The sequence below is a fragment of the Puma concolor genome, chromosome A2, assembly GCF_028749965.1.
Source record: "Puma concolor isolate L17-30 chromosome A2, mPumCon1.1.hap2, whole genome shotgun sequence".
Classification (NCBI taxonomy): domain Eukaryota; kingdom Metazoa; phylum Chordata; class Mammalia; order Carnivora; family Felidae; genus Puma; species Puma concolor.
In genome coordinates, this window is record NC_141668.1 from 85,253,453 (window position 1) to 85,275,800 (window position 22,348).

The 22,348-nt window shown below is 34.7% G+C and overlaps 2 protein-coding genes across 2 annotated transcripts in view; both read left to right on the top strand.

Annotated features, from left to right (window-relative positions):
• SEMA3C (semaphorin 3C) overlaps positions 1 to 12,349 on the top strand; it is a 176,986-nt gene extending 164,637 nt beyond the window's left edge. Inside the window, exons 16-18 of the mRNA XM_025929564.2 lie at positions 2,739 to 2,806; positions 4,970 to 5,100; positions 9,458 to 12,349. Of these exons, the coding sequence (XP_025785349.1) occupies positions 2,739 to 2,806; positions 4,970 to 5,100; positions 9,458 to 9,871 (613 nt within the window). The 3' untranslated portion in view covers positions 9,872 to 12,349. The remainder of the gene's footprint in view (positions 1 to 2,738; positions 2,807 to 4,969; positions 5,101 to 9,457) is intronic.
• A 5,686-nt stretch (positions 12,350 to 18,035) lies between these two features.
• The window catches only part of GNAT3 (G protein subunit alpha transducin 3), a 314,655-nt gene continuing 310,342 nt past the window's right edge, over positions 18,036 to 22,348 (top strand). Inside the window, exon 1 of the mRNA XM_086696826.1 lies at positions 18,036 to 18,815. The gene's annotated coding sequence lies outside the window, so the exon portion shown is untranslated. The remainder of the gene's footprint in view (positions 18,816 to 22,348) is intronic.

Genomic DNA, 22,348 nt, shown 5'->3' on the forward strand with positions numbered 1-22,348 from the left:
TTCATTTTCTTTAATAGTGTTAACTTACCTGGTTTTATTGCAATTTTTTGTCTATCTATCTGGTACACAAACATACCATGGAGAAATTCATAGGAATGAAAATCAAAAACGTGTCTTTTGTATGGAAACAAGTACAGTGATACTTAGAAATCAGTGTTTATACTTTGATATAATAAAGTTATTAACCATTATTGGCTCAGTAGTTTCTTTTTTTTTAATTTTTTTTTCAACGTTTTATTTATTTTTGGGACAGAGAGAGACAGAGCATGAACGGGGGAGGGGCAGAGAGAGAGGGAGACACAGAATCGGAAACAGGCTCCAGGCTCCGAGCCATCCGCCCAGAGCCTGACGCGGGGCTCGAACTCACGGACCGCGAGATCGTGACCTGGCTGAAGTCGGACGCTTAACCGACTGCGCCACCCAGGCGCCCCCATTCTCAAGTATTTTAAATATTTGTGCATTTGTATCAAATATTGCAATTTAATCCCATATGTTATTTATTCTGGATTCAGACATGCAAGTAAGAAATTTTATTCTAAGACAAGATAATCAGTTCAGCCTTCAAGTAAATTATCTGTTTTATATACAAGAACAAAATGATTTCATTGTTTATCCAAAGGATTAGACTCTAAGGGAGAAAACATGGATAACTTGAGCCTAAATCCCAAATCCTACATGCAGTATAATATTACTCTGCCTACCAGCATGCTTTTGCAATGCTGTATGAATGCCCTGAAGGGAATCTACAAATACAAAAAAATCTCAGATAGCTGTCTTGCTGATCTCATCATTTAAGCCAAGACATAATAATGCTTTTCTGTATTGGAATGTCTGGAAGCTATGTGATACCATAAATTCAGGTTGTCCAGCTATGTAAACCATAACATAGTGCTAGTCACAGGACAATCATTTTAACCATTGTGAATGATATTGCTTCTCTAGATGGCTGAAAATCACTTTTTCAGCAATAAGAACTCTCACATGGTGCTCATATAATATAGTGCACTCACAAGTAAAAATGCAGTGAGTTAAAAATATAGCAAATGCAATGCAATAAAAAGCTGATATAGGAGCTATTCCAGAGTACAGCATTAATTGTATTTGCTGAGACAAGAGTGACTTTTACTAGTTTGTGTGTATGTGGTTGTATTAGAAATGTAAAATTAAATAAGGATTATGACTTTTTTAGAAAAAGAATGCATAAATGACACAAAATGTTATAGCTATATATCCATAAATAGATGTATATAATCCATTAAATCTACAAGCTACGATTTGCTGTAACCTTAAAATGATTTTTTTCACTATCAATGACTTTGAGATTAGTCTCACTTTGTGAATTTGATAATCCCTGTGTGATTTTAATATTTCTGCTCTTTAGCTGAATATTTAATTTACCTTTAAGGTTAAAAATGTTAAGAGAGACTTAACAGCTAACCCATTTAAGTAATATGCTTGTTTATATATATTTCTCAGCCTTGATAGTAAACAATCAGTTTATCCCTGTGTTCCTAATATTTAAAGAGAGGTTCCTTTCCTACTCTCTTATAGCAATCTTCATCCCATGATTTATTGCTAAGAGAATATCAGTTGCTCTATTTTGGTTTGTTTCACTATGTGATACAATTGGAATTATATGTGGATAGATAGATTTATTAAATTTTTATTAAATATAATTTTATTAAAAATATATAATTTATAGACTCAGGAAATTAATTAGTATTGAAATAATTTAAAACTTTGCTTTAAATAACCAGCTTAGAAAGAATGTACCTAAATTTGGAAATGCTTAAACTGATGATACATAACAACTAAAATGCAATGAGTGAACTTTGGATCATGAATAAAAAAAATCCATAAGGGGTACTTTGGAGACAATTAGGGAAATTTTACTATAAAATGTATATTGTATGATATTATCGAGTAATGTACTGTTGTTATAAGTGATTATTTATAAGATGCATGCCAAAGTATTTAAGAGTGAAGTATTATCATGTGTGCAAACTTATTTTCTAAAGGTTTTCATATATGTGCATAAATAATATACACACAATACACAACACAGTACTTGCATATGATAGAAAAAAATAAATGTGGCAAAGTATAACTATTCATGTCTCTATCAGTGTTCATTGTACTCACCACTTTCCTGTTGACTTGACATTTTTCAAAGTGAAAATTTGAAGGAAAATTCTTATTCTAGTAAATGAACAATTTTGCTTAATTTTACACTAAATGTGCCTGTTCTCTCTATCACTTATTTCAGAAAAGTTTTAAAATATCTTAAAAGTATTAGAAAGTGTTGACTCGTCTAAGAAAGCTATGTTCATTTAAGAAAAAAATTACAAGAAAGAAGATGCCAGTGAATTTATACATTAGAAGTTTCATCTTAGAAAATTTTGGCTGAATGTCCCTAAATTAAAATTTACACTATTAATTTGGAATCTAACATTTACCCAGGAAATGCAAATAATAAGGGTTTCATAGCCATCTTATCACTCTTCCTAGATGGGGAGGGACAGAATTAATTCCGAATGAAAAAAGGGTTAAGTACTCATCCTGTCATGGAAGTGTTGAACAAGAAATGTGAAGTAGCTCTATTAGATAATCAGACCAGTTTTCTTTATGAAAGCTTAGGCAATTAAAATATTGTGAAATTAAACATGCAATCTTTTAAGTGTGGTGTAATCAGCAATGTTAATTCTAAGTCCGTTTTATTTATGTCTCTGCACTTACAGGAGGAGCCGAAGACAAGATGTGAGACATGGAAATCCATTGACTCAATGCAGAGGATTTAATCTAAAAGGTATTAAAAGTGAGCAATGGTCAATTTTGGTAAAGAGTAGCAAAACTCTGTATCACATTTCAGTGAGGGAACCTTCATAATAAATTCAGATCTCACATTTTAAGGAAAGATTCACTATGAAGATTCTTGGTGTTCAGATACGGAAATTAAAAATCAAATGTCATTTGTATGTATAGTAAAAAAGACAAATGTCCATGGACACAGACACCTTGGGTATGTATGTTAGTTGGTAGGTCTTTCACAAAGATATCAGTTACAGATTTTCCTAGCTATTATTTTCTGAAGAAACAAAGCTGTTACCTTCTTTCTTAAGAAAAAAAAATTGCTCTAAAAAATTTACCACTGAAAACAAATAGAATAGTACCCTGTTTGTTTGTTATTGTGGTAAATAGAAACAACATAAAATTTACCATTTTAACTATTTTAAAATGTACAGATCTGTGGTATCAAGTACATTCACATTGTTGTACAACCAGCTCATCTCTAGAACTTTTTCATCTTTCCCAAGTGAAACTCTATACCCGTTAAATACTAACTCCCTATTCCCCCTGCCCCAGCCTCTGGAAGCTACCATGCTATTTTCTGTCTTTATGAATTTGACTATTCTAGATACCCCTTATAAGTGGGATCACAAAATATTCTTCGTTTTGTAACTGGCTTATTTCAGTTCTTCAGGGTTCATTCATGTTGTTGACATGTGTCAGAATTTCTTTCTGTTGGAAATGGAAAAGTATTCTATTGTATGCATATATCACATTTTGTTTATTCATTCATCTATCGCTAGACACTTGGATTGCTTCCACTTTGGGCTATGTGAATATCCTGCTGTTTTCATGGGTATACTACAGTGCCTTGGTTTTACAGTTTATAACCATTCCAGTACTTTTGACGGTCCTGTCTTATGTCTTACAAGCAATCTAACCCGTTTTTCTCTGATCCTCACATGTAGATCCCATATTATTATACTTTCCCCAGTATACTTTCTCCCAGCTCCACATCAATCCCTTGAGTGAAGTATCTTCAGACAGAGCTCTTCTTAGCTCATGCAGGTGCTGCAGACACACTCTTGCTAACAATTAACACCAAGATTCCTATTGCTAATATTTTTGAGTGTGGGCCTTTCTTTAGTAAAAAAATGACGTTACTAACTCCACTAAGTATAAGGAGAAAATTATGACACATTTTGCTTGGTTGTTCCATACATCTAAGGGAATACATCCAAGTTATCATTTCTCTGTGTACTATTTTATAAATACTTGTGCCAGTTGTACTAATAGTATTCGCTCTAGTGTTAGAACTGTCTGTCACTAGGGGTCACGATGAACGAACATCTATGTTGGCTTTGTGTCAGAACTTGAGTTAAGTGCTTTTTAATGGACTATCTCACTTAATGCTTATGAAACTGTACTACAGTTTCTATAATTATAATTACACTATAATTATCCCTGTTTTATGAATAAAGATTCTGTTTATGTCTAAGCTACCACATGATTATACTAAATGGTCTTCCTAAATTAAGAATTTCAGTAAAGAACCTATTTGAAAACATAATCCATGTTTTAGAGCCAAGTAAAGCTGAGGCACAGAAATGTCAAGTAACTTGTGTAAGGTTACACACCCAGCATCGTTGAAGTCAGAATTTTGCTTCCAATACATCTGAATACAGAGATTGTGTCTTTAATCACCACTTCCCATTGTAGACACTCTTTGCTTTCTGACTTTTCCTGAAGCTTCTGAATTTCATCTATACTACATTGAGTATGTATGAAACTGGCTTTAATAATGCCTGGCACTTACTAACTCTTTAAGTAAGATGTGTTTCCTAATAATTCACAGCTTCAGTTTTCTCAGCTATGAAAAACTGAGAAAACTGAATTCATAAGTATATTGTAATAATTAAAAGTTCAAAGTGATATGAAGGACATTCCTTGGTATCAAGTAATTCTTGAATAAACATCAATTCCCCCATGTCTTTTTGTCCTTCCTTTTAGGTTAAACACAGCAGGTAAACAATGTATAATAGTCTGCTTGTTCAATGATTAAAAATTGCCTTTTGGTGGTTTCTATAGATGATCACAATTGTATAGAGAAATAAACTTTCATATAGGAGAATATGCTCTGAATTCTATTCCCTGTCTTTCTCCTTTCATTTTTGCTTTTCAGCATATAGAAATGCAGCTGAAATTGTTCAGTATGGAGTAAAAAATAACACCACTTTCCTTGAGTGTGCCCCTAAGTCTCCACAGGCATCTATCAAGTGGCTGTTACAGAAAGACAAAGACAGGAGGAAAGAGGTGAGTAAGGCAGCACTACAGCAATCAGTCAGGGCTTTGGAAAGACATTAAATCACCACCCCTTAGTGTTCAGATCAAATGAAAAAGAAAAGGCATATGAACATCCTTTTATGTCCTCAGGATGACAAGTGCCACTTCCTTTAAAATCCTTTGTCTGTAGAGTTGATGAATTAATTAGAAATCCTTGCTGCCTGCGCTCAAGACGGGGGTAGTGATAGGAGGAAGCATTTGTAAAAGAAACATGATGTGTGCAAAACCAGAAGCCAAGTTCTCACTCAGCAGCACCTTTGTGTGATTCACAAGATAAAAGGGAGCTTTTAAAAAATTCAATTTTCCTCAGCAAGAAATTTCACTGAACTATAACTTTTATGTAAGAAGCATTTTTCTGCCGTGCAGTAATCTATTTCCTTTGCTTTATTATCCATAACTCTATGATTTTGGTTAGGTAATGTATGGAACCATTGTTTATGGGAGCACTGCCTTTATTTGGTGATATGGAAAAAGCAGTTTTTTCAAATAAAAGGACACTGACATTAACTTTTCAGTGATCTTAAAGAGCTGTTTTAGAAGGGAAACATTGTAAAACAGCATAGGGTGAAATATTATAAATAATGAAGTCCATAATACTCATGTCATGTTGTACTGACAAATAGGAGGAAGAAGAAGAAAAAAAATATGTATATATAAAGCCTTTGGGTAGTCTAAAATGTCATGTTTTTAGCAGTGTTCATAAAGTCTGATGGAGCAAAGGGGAAAATGGAGCCTTCCCCATTTGGGTGTATTCTATTGTGGACAGTTTAAGTACTACATATTAAGTTAATTAGGACTATGTAGAAGGGACACAATCCAAAGCTATAGAACCAGGCACTGCATCAGAGTTACTGAAATAGATGTTGGCTTCATATGGAGAATACTTTACAACTCATGCCTGCCTGTCCAAAGACAGTAGGAGCTGTTTAGTCATTGTGCATCCATGTCTGTGGGATATTAAACCACAGGCTGATGAGCACTTGCATAAGAAGAGATTTAACTGAGACATATGGATGGCTCGGTTGGTTGAGCATCCAACTCTTGATTTGGGCTCCGGTCATGATCTCACAGTCCTGAGGCTGAGCCCCTTGTTGGGCCCTGTGCTGGGTATGGAGACTACTTATGATTCTCTCTCCCTCTCCTGCTGCCTCTGCCCCCACTCAGGAGCGAGCTCTCTCTCTCTCAAAAAAAAAAAAAAAAAAAAAAAAGATTATTTTTTTTAGCCATCTGGAGGAAAGAGGAGCTAGATGAACGTTAAGACCTCTTCTTGCCCCAGAATTCTATGATACTAAAAAAATCTTTTGAGACATCATTATTAATAAAAATATTGTTTAAGATCTGTTTACTTTGCTACAAAAATCTGTCATCAAAAAGGACTTGAAATTTCTACAGACTAGTTAATTTTAAATTCTTTTGAGTGGATATAGGTGATAATAATTGTCTTACAACATAAGCTGAGATAGAAGTCATAATGTGTGGTGATGATTATTGTACAGAAATGAAGTTCTTAGGCTAAAGCATGGCATGTATTCATGGACAGTCCTTCTTGAGAAGGTCTGTGTGTATATATGTGAATTGGAAATCTACAACTCAAACAGGGATTACCTTACATGAATAAAATGTTTTTCTTTAATTCACTAAAAAGTTAAATAGAGGGACATCTAGGTGGCTCAGTTGATTAAGCATCCAGCTTTTGATTTCGGCTCAGGTCATGATCTCACGGTTTGGGTCATGGGATTGAGCCCCACATCAGGCTCATGCTGAGCACAGAACCTCCTTGGTATTCTTTCTCTCCCTCTCTCTCTGCCCCTTCCCAATTTGAACATACGTGTGCTCTCTCTCTCTCAAAAATAATTAAACTTAAAAAATATTAAAAAGTTAAATAGTATCATATACAATCAGTGAATATAATTTGTATTATTTAAAGAAAACAAGTACATACAAGCTTGAATACATGCCACAGAAATAATGAAGCAATTAATAATGGATTGAGTTATAGATTTAATGATTGAATCTCTTTTGTGATATTTCTGATATTTTATTTCAGAATGCCCAAGAATGTAGGCACTCAGTTATTACTATCTTGCTTTTTCTTCAAATCTCAAAAGCATAAGATTGCTGTAAGACTAGGAAAACATTAACTATAATATAATTATGCAAATCTATTTTATCTAGAATTTATAGAGCACAATTCTACTCCTTACTTTGGCTAAGCAAACTATTACTGTCTTATTAAATTTATCCTAATTCTTTCTTAGTAGTTTAGGCAAAAAGGTGCTTATTTCTCATGTTAATATGTAAATATTGAATTTTTTAAAAATAATGTAGACGGGGGCATCTGGGTGGCTCAGTTGTTTAAGCGTCCAGCTTCAGTCTAGGTCATGATCTTGCTGTTCCTGAGTTCGAGCCCCACATTGGGCTTTGTGTTGACAGCTCAGAGCTTGGAGCCTGTTTCAGATTCTGTGTCTCCCTCTCTTTCTCTGCCCCTCCCCAACTCACACTCTGTATCTCTCTCTCTCTCAAAAATAAACATTTAAAGAATTTTTTTAAATGTAAGACAAATGATAAAAGCTCATGGAGAAAATGTACATAGTTCATACTGAATAGCATAAAATGATCACTAAAAGTCCTCTTCCCCTTCACTTCAATATTTATTCACACTTCCCCAAAGTATAAAGCTACTAGGAATTATATATTCAATCATAATGTATTCCTCCAAATATTCCCCAATAATTTTCCTATTTTTATCGTTCTCTTTGTCTCTCTCTCTCTCTCTCTCTGATGTACACTCACCCACTTTAATATCAGTAAGTACATATGCAGCTAACTTATTTTTCCTAGCCACATAGTGTTCCACTATATGAATATATCTTAAGGTTTTTTTAAAGCCATCTACTGCTTAGCTTATTGTTTTTCTTCTTATCAAACATCATTTACATGAATACTTGCATACTTGTGACTGTATCTTCTGGAATAAATTCCTAGAAAAGAAGTTTCTGCATCACATTTATATACGTTATATGATTTTATCAAATTGGCATCCACAATTTTTCCTAATTTTGCACAAACATAAAAGGCTTTCTCTCCTTTTTTTTTTAATGCATTTCTACATGATTGAAACTATTTTGGGGACACACTTAAACTTTAAAAATTAAATTAACATCAAAACTTCAGTTTATATATTTCAGTCCTTCTTCCTGATCTCCCTCTTCTAGGTCTGTTCTATTATCTGTATTTCAATTGTATACTTTGCCTTTTTGTGCTTTTGTGTGAAGCTTACTTTTTATCTAAAACAATCTATGTTTGATTTTTATTTCATTGATAATAAAATACCTATTTACACAGAAATTTACCATTTAAAAAAGCATTGTACATGCATTCCTTTATTTTTATTTTGGTCAGGGGTGTTTTTTTTGTTTTTGTTTTTGTTTTTTCTCTCAGTGAAAGAACATTCTCGAGTATGCATGTTAAAGAACTTCTTACCACTTAAGTTTTTAGTCTGTTGGCAATACTATAGCTAGAACTTTAAGAAAGATGATTTCATGCATTTAACTAATATCCAGAAAATAATAGTTTTTCTAGGACAAGCCTATAATTAAATATTACCTCATAGCTTTGTATTATCTTTCCTTGGCAAGTAAAACTACTTAGAAGACTTAGAAGATGATGGCATTTCATCTTATTTTTAGTCATTCTTTAGTTTGGGATAATTGGAAAAAGCCTCGATAGTATTCAAAACTCAGTCTCTGCTTACATGATTTTTTTTTTTTTTTGAGTCATCTTACTGCTTTAATAAAGTAATGAATTGTTTCAGTTTTTACTTAGGAGAATATTCATTCATTCATTAAAAAATGATAAAAATTCAACCATTTAACTGTGGCTTAATGATTTTACTAATAACAGAGTATTTTGTTGCAATTAAAGACAGGAATTCCAGGATGAAATAGATATTTTAAATTATCTGTGAATTTTGTGTATATAGGTTGACTGTGATTCATATTCCCAAAGCAACCAAAACTCTGTGCTTATTGGTGGAGAAACTACTTCCATCCAAAGGGAATGAACTTTAAGCTATTTTTGGCAATGTGGGTGATAACTTCATCCTGTCTTTAATAGATTTTAATAGATTCAGTGCTCTTAAGACAACATCTCCTGGGCAAAACAGGCAGTGGAACTGACCAAAACTTTATGTTCACTAAGAAGGAAGCTGATCAGTACTAGATGCTTTTGCCAAATTTGGAAGTTCAGTGATACTCTGTATATGTTGATCATATCTTTTTAGAAGACACAGAGTTGGGTTTGGATCTTTGATGAATCTCTCTTTTAGGTCAAGCTGAATGAACGAATCATAGCCACTTCACAAGGACTTCTAATCCGCTCTGTTCAGGATTCTGACCAAGGACTATATCACTGCATTGCAACAGAAAACAGCTTCAAGCAGACAATAGCCAAGATCAACTTCAAAGTTTTAGATTCTGAAATGGTGGCTGTTGTGACAGACAAATGGTCCCCATGGACCTGGGCCAGCTCTGTGAGAGCTTTACCCTTCCACCCAAAGGACATCATGGGGGCATTCAGCCACTCAGAAATGCAGATGATTAATCAGTACTGCAAAGACACTCGGCAGCAACATCAACATGGAGAAGAATCCCAGAAGATAAGAGGGGACTATGGCAAGTTAAAAGCTCTCATCAATAGCCGGAAAAGTAGAAACAGGAGGAATCAGTTGCCAGAGTCATAATGTTCTCTTACTTGGGGCTTATGCTTCCAGTAAAGAATGGTCTGTCTTCAATGATCAAATTTTGAGCAAAGAACCTTGTGTTTTAACCCATGGGAAATTCCTGATAAATGTGGTTACTCACTACCAAAGTAAATATTACATGAACTGAAATGAGCATGCATTTTCTTGTATGATATTGACTAGCACTAGACATGTCATGGTCCTCATGGTGCATATAAATATTTAAGTTAACCTAGATTTTATTTATATCTTTATTTACTTTTTCTTCAAAATCGATATGGCGGCTATAAAACTAAAATTCTTACATCCCTTAATTGAATGAGGGCCATAACCCTGTGATTTTCCTTCCTTGCATTAACGGTTTAGATTTGGAATTGTCACTGATTTTAAATGGCACAAATGCCACATTTAAAACTTTTACATTGTAAAAGTGGTATAAATACATGTGATAGAGTAGCTCTCAAAAGAAATATTGAATAGATACAAGTCAAGGAAGAAAGCATCTAAAAATTGTATAAAACGTGAGTGATTCATAAATAAAACAATGAACAGTTTATTTTTTTCCAGTGAAATATATTAATTTTTTTTTATTATTGTGAAAATGGTCAGTTGCTGATACCTGTTATTGATCTTTGGGTTTTTTTTGTTTGTTTGTTTTAGGAAGATAAAATAAATGACCCTCACCATAAACATCTTTGATTGGAGTTATGTCAGTGAAGCATTTAAGTTTATATTCTTACGCTATTACCTTCCAAACGAAAGCACTTTTTTTGGAAGTTATTTAAGTTATTTTAGACTCAGAGAATATAATCTCACACTGTTTAATTAATTACTGTATTTGTTCTAACTTTCTAGTCTGCATGGCAAAGTAAACAATATAAGAAGAAGAAATGAAATATCAAACTTGTATATGAGAGGTGAAACTAAAATGGGGAAAAATAAAGTAAGGAATGCAATTTTATTAAGAGCTGTTGATAAAAAATATAACTAATTTTTAACATGAGTGATTAATTTCAATAATTAACTCTCACATTTTTTTGGTTTGCCAATCTCAGATATCATACAGATTTTAAGTCACCAATTCATTTTCTTTTTAAATGATATTTAATGTGTGCTGAAGAGGTGCTCATTTTGTGGAGAAATGAAAAAAATTCAAATATGAACAAAAATAGACATACTTTCTTTTAAAAGAATGCTGGTACTTATGCACACTGGTATATAAATACAAATATGATAAGTTCTATAATGAGTAAAATAACTTTCTTCTATTTGTAAGTTTGGATCCTTTCATTAGAATAATTTATTTTTGAACGTTTTACTCCAAATAGCAATTAAATGGGAGAAATATGAGAAATGTCTTTCTATTGTTATATTTCCTTTAAAAACACAACTTTTGCTTTTTTATTTTATTTACTTTTCAAGAAATGGTCATGTTTCCAGGTGGAAATAGAAATTGCATCATATATCTTTTCAAAATCTAGTACAAAATTATAGGTATAGTTTATAGTCCACAAAGAAGTTAAGGTAGATGTATTACCTTTTTAAACGCCACAGTATAAAAGCTTGAGCTAAATCATTGTCCAAATGAATGTGATCATTGATCAGAATCTAAGAAGATTTAAGATTTCTGATTTCTTATTTAAGATTTCTGATTTCTTATTTAAGTGGTGGTAAGTTATGATATTATAAGAGGAGGCCCCAGTGAGGGCAAACACTGCAGTTAAAATACACAACATAAATAATGTTCATTCAAAAATAAGCTAATAAACAAAAGCTATTTTCCAAATGTGTATGATTCTAAAGTACTCACTAAAGCAGTTTATTATACAGATATTTTGCCTGCTTAAAGAATATAACTAAACTTCTTTATTTCTTCTCTATGTGCAAAAATAGAAATGCACATCAGTGGAAAGCCAAATCCATCTTCAATGTTTATGACCATTCTATTCTATGTACAGAGTTAAAGTAAAATTGTTTTAGAGTCAGAAGATAGGGTAACTACACAGGTCCCCTTGCTTAGTGTAAAACCAGAATGATAGACAATAAGGGTGTTTAGTTTTGTAATATTATTTGTGCTATTTAATACCTTCTCCTTTGAACATTATTCAATTGTATATACTTTTATTACTTTTAAAATTATAGAAAATTTTGAACATAACTGCCAAATGTAAAGAAAACTTTCTCAAAAAATATTGTCAACATATACTGAATATTGTGGTTAATTAGTATTATTTTGTGTAGTTTGACATTTCAGTGATTTAATATGTTTTCCATTTGTATTGTACATAAAATTTCCTAGGAATGCACTTTTTTCAAAGTGTAGGTTTGTGAATAGATTTTAGCATGATGAAACTGTCATTACGGTGAATGTTCACTCTGTGAGAAAACAAATGAAATGTAGTTAGTACCTTAATATTTAATTGGATATTGAAGAAATCATTTGCCTGGCAAAATAAAACATGTTGAATTCCCCAAGAATGTCTTCAACTTTTCTTTCTTTTTATTATTATTATTTTTTTTGTTTTGAATTTATATCCAAGTTAGTGAGCATATAGTGCTATAATGATTTCAGGGGTAGATTCCAGTGATTTATCCCGTACGTATAACACCCAGTGCTCATCCCAATGAGTGTCCTTCCTTATGCCCCTTAGCCATTTAGCCAATCCCCTTACACAACCCCTCCAACAATCTTCAATTTATTCTCTGTAGTTAAGAGTCTCTTGTCTTTTGTCTCCCTCCTTGTTTTTGTATTATTTTTGCTTCCCTTCCCTTATGTTTATCTGTTTTGTCTTAAATTCCTCCTATGAGTGAAGTCATATGATATTTGTCTTTCTCTGACTGGTTAATTTCACTTAGCATAATATCTTCCAGCTCCCTCCACATGTAGCACATGGCAAGATCTCATTCTTTTCAATTGCCAAGTAATACTCCGTTGTGTGTATGTGTGTGTGTGTGTGTGTGTGTAGGTGTATATATATATATATACACATACATATATATCCATATATATATATACACATACATATATATATAAATATATATATATATATATATATGTATATATATATATCAATACACCACATCTTTATCCATTCATCCATTGATGAATATTTGAACTTTTCCATACTTTGGCTATTGTCGATAGTGCTTCTATAATCATTGGGGTGCATGTGGCCCTTCGAAATAGCACACCTGTATCCCTTGGATAAATATCTAGTAGTGCAGTTGCTGGGTTGTAGGGTAGTTCTATTTTTAATTTTTTGATGAACCTCCATACTGTTTTCCAGAGTGGAAAACCACTAGTTTGTATTCCTACCAGCAGTGCAAAAGAGATCTCTTTCTTCACATCCTTGCCACCATGTTGTTGCCTGAGTTGTTAGTTTTAGCCATTCTGACTGGTGTAATGTGGTATCTCATTGTGGTTTTAATTTGTATTTCCTTGGTGATGAGTGATATTGGGCATTTTTTCATGTGTCTTTAGCCATAGAATGTCTTCTTTGTAGAAGTGTCTATTCATGGCTTTTGCCCATTTCTTCACTAGATTATTTGTTTTTGGGTATTGAGTTTAATAAGTTCTTTATAGATTTTGGATACTAACCCTTTATTTGATATGTCATTTGCAAATATATATCTTATTCCGTCAGTTGCCTTTTAGTTTTTGCTGATTGTTTCCTTCACTGTGCAGAAGCTTTTTATCTTGATGAGGTCCCAATAGTTGATTTTTGCTTTTGTTTCCCTTGCCTCCAGAGAAATGTTGAGTAAGAAGTTGCTGCGGCCAAGGTCAAAGAGGTTTTTGCCTGTTTTCTTCTCTATAATTTTGATGGCTTCTTGTCTAGTGTTTAGGTCTTTCATCCATTTTGAGTTCCTTTTTGGGTATGGTGTAAAAAAGTGGTCCAGGTTCATTTTTCTGCATGTTGCTGTCCAGGTTTCCCAGCACCATTTGCTGAAAAGACTGACTTTATTCCATTGGATATTCTTTCCTGCTTTGCCAAAGATTACATGGCCATACGTGTGTGGGTCCATTTCTGGGTTCTCTATTCTTTTCCATTGATCTGAGTGTTTTTGTGCCATACTGCCTTAATGATTACAGCTTTGTAATACAGCTTGAAGTCTGGGAGTGTGATGCTTCCAGCCTTGTTCTTTTTTTTTTTTTTTTTTTTTTTTTTCCCAGGATTGCTTTGGCTATTCAGGATCTTTCCTGGTCCCATACAAATTTTAGGATTGTTTTCTCCAGCTCTGTGAAGAATGCTGGTGTTTTGATAGGGATTGCATTGAATATGTAGATTGCTTTGGGTAGTATTGACATTCTGACAATATTTGTTCTTGCAATGCAATCCATGGAATATTTTTCCTTCTTTTTGTGTCTTCTTCAATTTCTTTCATAAGCTTTCTATAGTTTTCAGTGTATAGATTTTTCACCTTTTTGGTTAGGTTTATTCCTAGGTATTTTATGGATTTTGGTGCAATTATAAATGGGATCAATTCCTTGATTTCTCTTTCTGTTGCTTTATTATTCGTGTATAGGCATGCAACCGATTTCTGTGCATTGATACTATATCCTGTGAATTTGCTGAATTTATGGGTCAGTTCTAGAAGTTTTTTGGTGCAATCTTTTGGGTTTTCCACATAGAGTATCATGTCGTCTGTGAAGAGTGAAAGTTTGACTTCCTCCTTGTTTTGGATGCTTTTTATTCCTTTGTGTTATCTGATTGCTCAGGCTAGGATTTCCAATACTATGTTGAATAACAGTGGCAAGAGTGGACATCCCTGCCCTATTCCTGACCTTAGGAGGAAAGCTCTCAGTTTTTCCCCATTGAGGATGAGAGTAGCTGTGGGTCTTTCATATATGGCTTTTATGATTTGAGGTACGATCCTTCTATCCCTATGTTTTTGAGGGTTTTATCAAGAAAGGATGCTATCTTTTGTCAAATGCTTTCTCTGCATCTATTGAGAGGATCACGTGGTTCTTGTCCTTTCTTTAATTGATGTGATGTATCACACTGATTGTTTTGCGGATATTGAACCAGCCCTGCATCCCAGGTATAAATCCCACTTGGTTGTGATGAATAATTCTTTTAATGTATTGTAGGATCTGGTTTGCTAGTATCTTGTTGAGGATTTTTGCATCCATGTTCATCAGGGAAATTGGTCTGTAGTTCTCCTTTTTAATGAGGTCTTTTTCTGGTTTTGGAATCAAGGTAATGCTGGCTTCAGAGAATGAGTTTGGAAGTTTTCCTTCCATTTACAATTTTTTGGAACAGCTTCAAAAGTATAGGTGTTAACTCTTCTTTGAATGTTTGATAGAATTCCCCTGGAAAGCCATCCGGCTCTGGACTCATTTTTTGGGAGATGTTTGATTACTAATTTGATTTCTTTACTGGTTATGGGTATGTTCAAATTTTCTCTATTTCTCCCCATTTCAGTTTTGGTAGTTTATATGTTTCTAGGAATTTGTCCATTTCTTCAAGATATCCCATTTTATTGGCGTATAACTGCTCATAATATTCTCTTATTATTGTTTATATTTCTGCTGTGTTGGTTGTGATCTCTCCTCTTTCATTCTTGATTTCATTTATTTGGTTCTTTTTCTTTTTGATCAAACTGGCTAGGGATTTATCAATTTTGTTCTTTCAAAGAACCAGCTCCTGGTTTCATTGATCCATTCTGTTTTTGTTTGTTTGTTTGTTTTGGTTTTGATAGCATTGTTTTCTGCTCTAATCTTTCTTATTTCATGTGTTCTGCTGGCTTGGGGTTTTATTTGGTGTTCTTTTTCCAGTTCTTTAAGGTGTAAGGTTAGGTTGTGTATCTGAGACCCTTCTTCATTCTTTTGGAAGGCCTGGATTGCTATGTACTTGCCTGTTATGACCGTGTTTTGCTGTGTCCCATAGGTTTGGGGCTGTGGTATTATCATTTTCATTGGCTTCCATGTGCTTTTTAATTTTCTCTTTAACTTCTTGGTTAGTCCATTCATTCTTTAGTAGGATGTTATTTAGTCTCCAAGTATTTGTTATCTTTCCACATTTTTCCTTGTGGCTGATTTCGAGTTTCATAGTGTTGTGATCTGAAAATATGCATCGTATGATCTTGATCTTTTTGTTCTTGTTGAGGGCTTATTTGTGTCCCAGTATGTGATCTATTCTGGAGAATGTTCCATGTGCACTTGAGAAGTATGTGTTCTGTTGCTTTAAGGTGAAATGTTCTGAATATATGTGGTAAGTCCATCTGGTCCATTGTGTCATTCAAAGCCATTGTTCCCTTGTTGATTTTGTGTTTAGATGATCTTTCCATTGTTGTAAGTGGGGTGTTGAAGTTCCCTACTATTATGGTATTATTATCAATGAGTTTCTGTATTTTTGTGATTACTTGATTTATGTATTTGGGTGCTATCACATTTGGAGCATAAATGTTACAATTGTTAGATCTTCTTGGTGAATAGACCCCTTAATTATGATGTAATGCCCTTCATCTCTTGTTAGAATCTTTATTTTAAAGTCTAGATGGTCTGATATAAGTATGGCTACTCTGGCTTTCTTTTGGTGACTATTAGCATGATAGATGGAGAGCCATCTGTTTAATTTCAATCTGAAGGTGTCCTTAGGTCTACAATGGGTTTCTTATAACACCACATAGATCTTGTTTTCTTATCCATTGTGTTACCCTATGTCTTTTGATTGGAGCATTTAGTCCACTGACATTTTAGAGTAAGTACTGAAAGATATGAATGTATTGCCATTATGTTCCCTGTAGAGTTGGAGTTTCTGGTGTTATTCTCTGGTCCTTTCTAGTCTTTGTTGCTTTTGGTGTTTTTTGTTTGTTTGTTTGTTTGTTTTTTTATTCCATCTTTTCTCCCCTCAGAGTATTCCCCTTAAAATTTCTTGCAGGGCTGGTTTAGTGGTCACAAACTCTAATTTTTGTTTTGGAAAATTTTATCTCTCCTTCTATTTTGAATGACAGTCTTACTGGATGAAGATTTCTTGGCTGCATATTTTTTCTGATTCAGTGTATTGAATATATTCTGCCACTCCTTTCTGGCTTGCCAATTTTCTGTGGCTAGGTCTGCAGCAAATCTGATCTGTCTTCCCTTATAAGTTAAGGACTTTTTTCCCCTTACTGGTTTCATGATTCTTTCCTTGCTTGAGTATTTTGTGAATTTGACTATGATATGCCTTGTTGATGGTCGATTTCTGTTGAATCTAATGGGGGTTCTCTGTGCTTCCTGGATTTTGATGTCTGTGTCTCTCTCCATGTTAGGAGAGTTTTCCACTATGATTTACTCACGTAAAACTTTTATCCCCTTTTCTCTCTCTTCAACTTCTGGGAACCCTATAATTCAGATGTTATTCCTTTATAATGAGTCACTGTGTTCTCTAATTCTTATATCATACTGTTTTGCCTTAGTTTCCCTTTTTTCTGCTTCATTACTCTCCAAATATTTGTCCTCTATATCACTGATTTGCTGCTCTATTTCATCCCTCTTTGCCACTGTGGCATCCATTCATATTGCTGCTCAGTTATAGAATTTTTAATTTCATCCTGACTAGATTTTACTTCTTTTATCTCTGCAGAGAGGGATTCTATGCTTTTTTGAACCACAGTTAGTATTCTTATTATTGTGATTCTAAATTCTGGTTCAGACAACTTGCTTGTATGTGTGTTAAGTCCCTGGTTGTCATTTCTTCCTGTTCTTTCTTTTGAGGTGAATTCCTTCATTTTGCCATTTTGAAGGAAGAAAAAGCATTAATAAAATTAAAAAAAAATAAAAATTACAAAATTAAAAACAACACCAAAAAAATCAAATAAAGGGTGCTAACTCCTAGGTGTGGTTTGGTCTGGTTGTTGAAAGAAGCTGTATAGAATAGAAAAAAAAAAGGGGGGGGGGAAGGAAACAAAGGGGAAAAAATAGGAAAAAAAGAAAAAACAAAAAAAGGAAAGCATCGAAAATTTCAAAAAATGAAAAAATTAAAGAGAATAAAATGAAATAATGAAAGTATAATAGAAGTTTGAAAATTTACACAAAGTATAAATATAATAGAAAAAAAGAAATATCTTTTTTATAAAAACGGAAAACAAAATTTTTTCTTTCTGTATTCAAGAATAAGAAAAGAAAAAGAAAAAAAAAATTGAACGGATGGACCAGTGAAAAGAATGAAATAAGATTGAAATTACATCCGGCTTCCCCTAGAAGTCAAACTATGAAGCCCTTTATAGTCCACAAACTAATCAGGGAGAGAGATTTGTGCTCTTGCAGAGCATGGTGGCCCAGTTGGGTGGGATTTAGTGTAGCCACCACATTTTCCACTAGATGGCGCTACTTAATTTGCTGGGGTGGGTCACTGTGGTGCGTGTAGGCGTGTATGCGCATGCGTATGAGGCGTCAAAATGGTGTCACACAGCTACCCTTCTCTGGTATCAGTACTCTGTGCTCTTGCTGACTGGCAATCAAGCACACCCCTCCTGTGTCTCTGGCTTCCGCCTCCTCCCCGCTTCTGCACTGTGACCAAGTTGTTCAGCCTGCCAGGTGGTACGTGCATCCTGAGTTTTATCTCAGTCGGGCCGCGTCTCCAAACCCCTCCCTTCTGAGCACCCTGCAGCTTTGACCCGCTCAGAGCCTCTGGTGGAAGGTCTCGCCAGTAATGGCTGGGTGCCGGCCCACCCCCTAGAACGTTGGCAGGACTGTGTTGCTGTAGATGCTCAGAGACTGCGGCCGGGTGCCAGCCCGCCCCAGAGAAGGTTCGCGCAATCGTGTAGCAGCTGTGGTTCAGCGATTATGGTAAATCACAACACCCACCTGGCACCAGGCTTCAGTGAACTGTTAACGTCTTTTTTCCAATACCAGCGAATGTGGCTGTTCTCTGCACAGGACCAGACGTCCTCCAGCCTAAAGACCCCTCTGCTCTTGCTGTCTGCTCCTGGGCTTTCGCCCTTCCCACCAGAACACCACCAGGTATTGAGCTGTGGAGTTTCAGGCTCTTCACTCCCCTGTTTATAGTGTACTCATGGAATTTAAGCCCTCTCCTTTCTCCTTTTTCCCTTTTTTTCCAGTCCCTTGCAGTTCCTTTCTCCTTTCTCTCTTTTTTGTTCAGTCTACTCTTTGTCTTTCTTTCTCTCCAGCTGCTTTCAGGATGGGATGGGGGGGCGGGGAGAAGAGATTGCTTTTCCTGTACCCCCCTCCCCCCCCATCCTCTTCTGCAAGCAATGAGTTCCCTCCCTATTCTAGGTAGCTTCTCTCCCCCAGTTCACCTCTCCGTGCCTCGTACCTACCTGCCAAGTTCTGTGGTTCAAGTTGTGCAGATTGTTGTGTTTATCCTCAAACCAGTTTTCTAGATGTGCAAGATGGTTTGGAGTTGCTCTAGCTGCATTTCAGGGCCGAGGGAAGCAAAAAAAAAATTCCATGCTGCTCCACCATCTTGGCCCCTCTCTCAACTTTTCTTTTTAATGTTGGACTTATAATTGCTTGTTGACATGATAGAATCTACTGAATCTTATACTTGTTTTTCTCTTTTTAAGTTTTACTTATTGATCCATTTTTGTGAAAATAATGCATCTAGATATTTCAAAATTCAAAACTTCCAGACGAATATACATGGAAAATTCTCCTTGTACCATTTTCCCTCATTTATTTAAGTCCTAACCCCAGAAGAAGCCAATATTGTCAGTTTCTGTGTAAATTTCTATATTTTACATATATGCAAGAAAATTCCCATTTGTTTTCTCTTTAAAAGGCATTGTTCATCCATTTACACCTATCAGTTTTGCAGATTATGTTGTTTCTAACAGTGGGGGAAAAATGTATAGTTTAGGAATACTTGGTGTTTGGAGCCAGACTGCCTGGATTTGAATCCAAGCTCACTATCTTGGAAAAGTTACTGAATTTCTCTTTGCCTTAGTTGTCTGCCCAAGTTCATACCAGCAAAGTATTAGAACAGAACATATGATATACTAAGTGTTCAATAATATTTAATATTTTCTTTACTTAGAAAGTGACATATTGTTAGAGCAGAAAGGAATCTTCATCATGTTCTTTTTTAAGTTACATGCCAGTGACCCAGGTTGGGGAGCCTGCAGTCAGCAGGTCAGATAACATCTTACCAAGTAAAATGAGCCTTTATAAAATTGAGGGGAAGGTAGCCACAAGTTAACTCATAATTCTGCTAACGCATTTGAAAGACAGAAGTATTAGAGATTTTTTCTATTTCTAGGCCGTAACTCTGTAATAACGTAAGTGGAGAAAAAGTGAACAAAAATATTAAAAATTATCTCAACAAATATTCCAACCTCATGATTCAACAATACTCCCTAATTGCATCATTATTTTTCAGAATCTCCCTTGCTTATAATTCATCTTAACCTTAGTTTAAAATAATTGTAATATATTTCATATCATTTAAATGTGCTTTTGAGGCTTTATGCCTCCTACCTAAGGGAAAAAGAATTTAAGAAAAAAGATGATGTAGGGGTGCCTGGGTGGCTCAGTCAGTTGAGCATCTGACTCTTGATTTCGGCTCAGGTCATGATCTCATGGTTTTGGATAGAGCCCCGTATCCAGCCTTGTGCTGACAGTGTGAATGAAGCCTGCTTGGCATTCTGTCTCAGTCAATCTCTGCCCCTCCCCAACTCCCTCCCTCCCTCTCTCTCTCTCTCAAAATAAACTTAAAAAAATTAAAAAGAAAAAGATGATGTTTTCCTATACCTATTCTTGTAGCTAAAGTCAAGAAAGACATTGCACCTTTGTATTACAGCATAGTTAAGCCTGTAAAACTTAGACAAGTCTAAGACAAGGAAATAGACAAGGAAATAATCAGACTCAGTAAAAATTTTTACTTACCTAGAGGCATTGAGAATTTCATTGAACTTTATGCATGATGAGAAACCTTTGGGAGACTGAATTTTTATTGTTTTTCCTTTAGATTTTAACCCCCTATCCTTTTATCCATCATCTTTTGCACAAGAATACCAGCCTCTCTGCAAAATCAAATCATTTGCTATACATTCTATGTGTGTGCCATTCAGTGAATCCCATTGTCAATAAATTGTTTTTCCTAAGGGGTTTCTGATATATATATGTATATATTTCATTTTTTGTAGTTTCATAACAATATTACTTTCATAGCACATAGATATTGAGAATTGGGAGAACTAGCTTCAAGATAAGAAAATGCCATCCTCAGTCTAGTGACTAATGTGTCTGTCTATTCACCTCATAAAATAATACTTCAACCCAGTTTGAATTGTGTATTTCTCAGGGCTATTATGCTACCATGCTTGAGTGTTACTTACATAAAATGCTATTAAAGAATGACATTATAACAAACACATTAAGACTGTTTATTCTATGTCAGGTTACCTCTGTGTTCCCCAAGAACAAAAGCATGGTGAAGTCTATTCCTTAAGAGTTTCTCTGAGTTATTTATATAAAAATGTCATTCAAGCATTTTATGACTCCAAAAACAATGATATCTGCATGGCAGAATGGATGTATGATAAAATTATTATGAAACTAAAAGCCATTACTATTGTTTCTCTGGATATTTTTCTTTTTTTTTTAATTTTTTAAAAATGTTTTATTTATTTTTGAGACAGAGAGAGACAGAGCATGAGCAGGGGAGGGACAGAGAGAGAGGGAGACACAGAATCTGAAGCAGGCTCCAGGCTCCCAGCTGTCAGCACAGAGCCTGACGCGGGGCTCGAACTCATAAACCATGAGATCATGACCTGAGCCAAAGTCGGACGCTTAACCGACTGAGCCACCCAGGCACCCCTCTCTGGATATTTTTCAATATACATGTGATCCTTGGCTCATGAAGGGGGTGCAATGACATAAAAGGAGTTTCCTGTTTTGTCTTTCAAAATGGTATTTCTACATTTCTATATAGGAAAAAGGAGTTGAAGCTTTCTGTTTTCTTTTTTCTTTTACTTACTTGTGCTTTCATGTTGGATATGGGAGGTTGTAATACTTTCTTTCTCTGCTACATCATGGCTTTCCAGAGAAGCTGGACCTTCAAAGTATCTTCTTTTGAGTTGATGTGATTTGGCATTTGTAAATCATGGTTTGATGGATGAAGTCAACTTGACTCCTGAATAGGAAAAGAAGCTGTGGGAAACACAACCTGAGGAAGTGCTAGTTAAGCCATATCAGCTTGGGACAATCAGTAAAGTCCCAGTGATGTTTTTATTTATGTATGTGTATATATTTGTTATATCATGAATTATGCACACATAAATTCACAAAAGAGCTGTATTCTATTTATTATTTCAAAATAAGTCTCAATTTCTGCTCCAAGTTTCTAATCCAGCTCCTCCACTTATAAATGATATAACCTGGGAACATTGCATCCCCCTGGATGAACTGTTGCTTTCTCTAAGATTGGAATTATAACAGTATCACGTATAGTAGTGGTGAGAATTAAGTTAATACACATGGAATTCTTGTAGTGCCTGACACAGAGTGAAGACCCAGTAAGTACATGCTATTATTTT